The sequence below is a fragment of the Condylura cristata genome, unplaced genomic scaffold (assembly GCF_000260355.1).
Source record: "Condylura cristata isolate star-nosed mole 26May11 unplaced genomic scaffold, ConCri1.0 scaffold00019, whole genome shotgun sequence".
NCBI lineage: Eukaryota > Metazoa > Chordata > Mammalia > Eulipotyphla > Talpidae > Condylura > Condylura cristata.
The window spans coordinates 3,255,240-3,260,394 of NW_004567120.1; the positions used below are offsets into that span (position 1 = coordinate 3,255,240).

The 5,155-nt window shown below is 41.8% G+C and overlaps 1 protein-coding gene across 1 annotated transcript; it reads right to left on the bottom strand.

The window, feature by feature from the left end:
* Nucleotides 1-523: 523 nt before the first annotated feature.
* Nucleotides 524-2,112, bottom strand: ZCCHC5 (zinc finger, CCHC domain containing 5). The gene is given in 6 exon segments (XM_004695969.1): nucleotides 524-723; nucleotides 1,367-1,427; nucleotides 1,429-1,557; nucleotides 1,692-1,768; nucleotides 1,771-1,810; nucleotides 1,999-2,112. Coding segments are annotated over 6 exon segments (621 nt in total).
* Between the last annotated feature and the right edge of the window lie 3,043 nt (nucleotides 2,113-5,155).

The following is a 5,155-nucleotide window of genomic DNA, read 5'->3' on the forward strand; positions in this document are numbered from 1 at the left end:
TTGTTTTGTCCCAACTTCTGTGACTGGCCGCAAGAAAGGAAGGCAGGAGGCAGAAAGGCTGAGCAAGCAGAGTTTATTGTTCCGGGACAGCAGCTGAGACTGAGCCCTTAGAGTGGGGTCCGCAGCTACTGCCAACTCAATAAGGGGGAAGGGTCTCTTATATAGGTCCTAAGCTCAGATTTCAAAGGGGTGACTCATCGCTGTGTCCTTGATGTAAGGCCCAGTTCGTTATCACCTTCATCTATTCCCATCCTGATGCAAGGACCCGTTAATTAGATGCAAGGCCCAATTTATTACCACCTTGTCACCTTTGGATGCAAAGCCTGATTTATTATTGCCCTTATCCAGTCCCTCAGTAAATCTCCGCATTTGGTCACTCCCAACAGTATGTTGGTTTATACCTCCAGTTTTGGAATAAGACATCTCAGGGTTTACTTTTACCTTCCACAAATCTCTAGCAGTGAGAACTCCAGCAAGTGATTTCCCCTAAGTGGGTGATAAAAGCAGCTCAAAGTTGCCTCCTTCAGTCCATGATCTGAGATTCAGGGTCTATGTGCAGGTAGCCATGGTTCATTACCAGAAATTCTGTGAAAAATTCTTGGAGAAGCAAATAATGATAGTTGAGGTAACAAAACTGATTGCCTGGAGTAGTCATTATGACACAGGAGTTGCCCAGCAATGAACTCATCATAATGTCTTCTCTTCCACCTATATCTGAAACAACTGTAGTGACAATAATGGGATGGAATGGACACAAAGAGGGTACGCCATTCCATGTTAAGTTCATGAGTTTCAAGCCTGTGGGTTCCAAGAATTAGATGGCATTGTGGTGCATGAATAATGTCAAGCTGGAGTTACGCAACATGGTTTCCAATTTTAACTTTAACAGATGGTGTTTCATTGGTTGTGGGTCCATTAATCAGTGGCTAGCCATCTATAGTGGATGCATAGCTTCCCTCAAAGAACCATGGAATAGTCAAAGAACCACGGAATGGTCAATGCTGTTTCTATAGAAGCCTGAATCCACCATTATTTGCTCAAAGAACTCTCTTCTTCCCAGCCAGATTTCAACAGTAAGCCATAGGGTATGGGGCATTGATATTGGAAGAGAGAGTGACACACCTGGGTTCTCCTTACCTCTGACACTGATGTTCCTTACTTGTTGTGGATGATGAGGTAAGACAAGGTAACCTCAGGAAAAATGACCAGGGTGACCATACTAAAGGTACAGGTGACTTTAGTGTTTCTGAGGTTTGCATGGTTACTCATGGCTTATATAAACTGGCCTTTAGATGATAGAAACTCAGACCCAGCTCTTCTTGGTGGAACTTGCACCTTGCGGATTTGTATGAGGCTTACCAATTACTTTCTTCTAGGCTGATATACTGGCTGATTATATCACATATGTTGGTGGGTTGACTTTGGACAAGACAATTTATCTTGGATAGTACTGTCAGGCACTTTCTGAAATTGGAAGAGAATGTTTTCAGCCAAGTTTAGCTCCTGAGCAGTGAGGTAGAAGTGAGGCGCATAAAGTGAGTCTTCCCCTTGGTAGGGCTGACAAAATTGGTGGTTGGCACCTTCCCTGTTTTCTAATTGTCAGAAGTATCCTGAAACACTTGTATACAATTTTCAAATTAATTCAGGAGGGGGATTTGGATGTGTACTAAAGATTGAAAGTGCTTTCCTGCCTCATTCGAGTTGTAGTTTCCAACAAAACTCACCAGGACAGCAACTACGGAACACAGGTGCCCCCTGAATCTCATTAGCTGTTCAATTTAACCAGGATCTCAGGGAGCTTCTGAGCATCCTTAATGAAGTTTAAAGCATCATCTTGGATGAAAGCTTCAGCCTCTAGTCTCCTGGGTAACTGTGGAAACTCTGAAACTACTTAAGTCTCAGCTGCTAGTATGACCTCCTGGGACGCGTGGGGCACAGAGACCTGTAGGAGATCTTGGGTATCTGAAAATCACAGGTGTCTGAGGGTGCTGAAAGTACAAGAAACTCCAGGCTTGTCAAGGCCTCCTGGAATTTCTGTGCCTCTTGGGACTCCTGGACATTTGGAGGATTCTGGGGCACTAAATTCTTGGGTTTCTGGGATTCATGGTTCATTGAGGGAATGTCTGATAATTTTTTAAAAGCTTTATTTATGCTTACAGAACTAGGGTACAGATCAGAGGTGTGGGGGGTGTGAGAAGATTCACCAGAGACAGAGTGGTGAGTAGAAGAGGCAGATCGATGAATGAAGTACACTGCTGAGGGGAGCAGCGGGTGAGTCAGGAGAGGTCTGCCATGCCATGTGGGTCTCCTCGCTGGCTGGGGATCGAACTCGTGCTGCAGTGTCTGCTATAGCTTCATAGTGCTGTGCTTTAACCCGTTGCACCACCAGGGAGGGCCCTGCCTGATGATTTTTAGCCTCTGGAAACTTTTGGCATTTCCAGGATGCTGAAAGCTCATGTGCCATTTAGGGGTTCCTGGGATTCCTACGATTTTGGGGATACATTGGCTTCTGTTCTCCTGGGTCATTTGGAAACTCCTAGGCTGTCAAGGACTACCAGGGTGGTTGTTTCTGGGACTCTGTTAACTTCTGTAATAATTCACCCTCCTTGGGTTCTTAGTATTCTGGAGTTCTGGGATCTGGGTGTGCAGGGTCATTTTCTTCCATCAGCAACTGCACGTGGCCTGAAGAATATCATTCTCCAATATCAGAGAAACATAGTTGCCATCATTTGAGGAGGTGGGCTTTGTTTGGCAGATTGTTGACAAGAGAGTTTGAGTTGGTATTTGTGAGGTATCTCTAAAAGCCTCTCACAGGCAGATGTCAGACACTTTGAGTATTCTAGCTGATGAAGCTCAGCAAAAACAAAGTAAATAAACCAGTCAAAAATAGGCAGAAGATCTAAAAAGACACTGTTCCAAAGAGGAAGTAGAAATGGCCCACAGGCATTAAAAAAAATGTTCAACATCACTCTAATCAGGGATATACAAATCAAAACCACAATGAGATACCACCTCACACCAGTGAGAATGGCACATATTAAAAAGACTAGCAAGAAATGTTGGTGAGGATGTGGAGAAAAAGGAACTTTCCTACTCTGTGGTGGGAATGCAAACTAATACAACCACTGTGGAAAACTGTTTGGAGGTTCCTCAAACTGCTAAACATCGAGCTTCCCTACGACCCAGCAATCCCACTCCTAGGTATCTACCAAAAAGACAAAAAAACTGATTCAAAAAGATACCTGCACCCCCATGTTTATTGCTGCTTTACTTACAATTGAAAAGACATGGAAACAACCCAAATGCCCAAAATTGGATGACTGAATTAAAAAGATGTGATACATATGCACAATGGAATATTACTCAGCAACCAAAAAAAGTAAACACATGTCTTTTGCAGCAACATGCATGGAGCTGGAAAAGATCGTGCTTAGTGAAATAAACCAGAAAGAAAAGGAAAAATACCACATGGTGTCACTCATAGCAGGAGTATAACGGACCAGGGGAGAAAATAAATAATAAGAATGAACAGGTATATGCCAGAGACATTTTATGGGGTGGAGTGGAGAATGGGATCAAAAACAATGGGGGGAGGGAAATGCACTGGATTGTGGTGATGGCACAGGGTGATTTGGGGGATGGGAAGCCCACAGGGATTACAACTGAGATGGAAAATTGCACAAAATGATGTAAAAATAAACTATTATGTTATTTAAAAGAATTCATAAATATTAGTTCTTAGAGGGAAGGTGTTTATCTTGTTGTTCAAAGCTCTATTTATAATGTATAGGAAAAACATGTATATATTAAGCATGGGGCTTTGAAATGAATGACTTACATAATATTAAATGGAATATTTCCTTTATATTTGTGCTCTCCATACTCTTTCTTCTCTTCAACCTGGATTATTAATCCATGTTAGTGGCATTGGGGAAGAGTAAAAGAGAGTAAGTCAGGGCACAAATGTGAGGATATGTGTCATAACATTTATACTCCAATTATACCCCTGCGATAGCATTAAGATGAAAAAATTGCCCTTTTTTGAGAGTCCACCCTGCACTGGTAAGTTAATCATAGGTGAACTCTCATAGTAATTGATCAAATATCTCTCATGTGTGTAAATCCCTGTTTGGTTGACAAGTGTCCAAGCCAAATCTGCTGCATCAGACCATCTTTAATATTTATTTATTGCTGTACTTTCTGATTCTGCCTCTTTGTGTTTATAAAATGAAACCTGCCTTTGTGAATAAAAAGATGAAAAAAAAAAGATTATCAAGAAATGTTGGAGAGAATGTGGAGAAACAGGAACTCTCCTACACCACTGGTGGGAATGAAAACTGGTCCAACCACAATGTAAACTGTTTGGAGGTTCCTCAAACTGCTGCTAAAAAAGGAGTTTCCATTTGATCCAGCAATTCCACTTGTGGGTATTTACCCAAAATGACACAAAATCATTAATTCAAAAGGATACCTGCACTCCTATGTAGGTAAGTGATGGAAACAACCCAAATGCCCAAATATAAATGACTGGATCAATAAGATATGATACATATATCCAATGGAATATTAGTCAGTAATGAAATGATAAACTCATGCCATTCATAGCAACCTGGATAGAGCTGGAAGGGATCATGCTCAGTGAAATAAGCCAGAAAGAAAAGAAAAATACTGGATGATTTCACTCTTAGGAGTGTGTGATTATTCAAGTAAGGAATCAGAGAGAAAAAAGAAATTAGAATAAAGTAAATATCAAAATTAATAGACAACTATAAGCCGGAGACATTCAGTAGGTGGCGAGAGGGAGTAGGATTCAAAAAGGGATGGGAAGAGCATAAGGAAATATGGTGATGGTACATGGGTGAACTGGTGGTGGGAACTTTGTGGGGACTACACCTGAGATGAGTAAGTACACATTGCACAAAAATGAAAACTGATATTAAAATGTATATATATAAACACACACACACAATAAATAAGAATAAAACCGGTTGCCCTGGGCTTTCCTTTGTGGCACAACGGGTTAGGATGCAGCACTGCAAGCTAGCCCCAGCTGCTTCAGTGTAAGTTCAATCCCTGTCCCAGAGGAGACCCACATGGCACAGCAGACCTCTCCTGACCCGCCCGCTGCTCCCTCAGCAGTGTACTTCATCAGTCT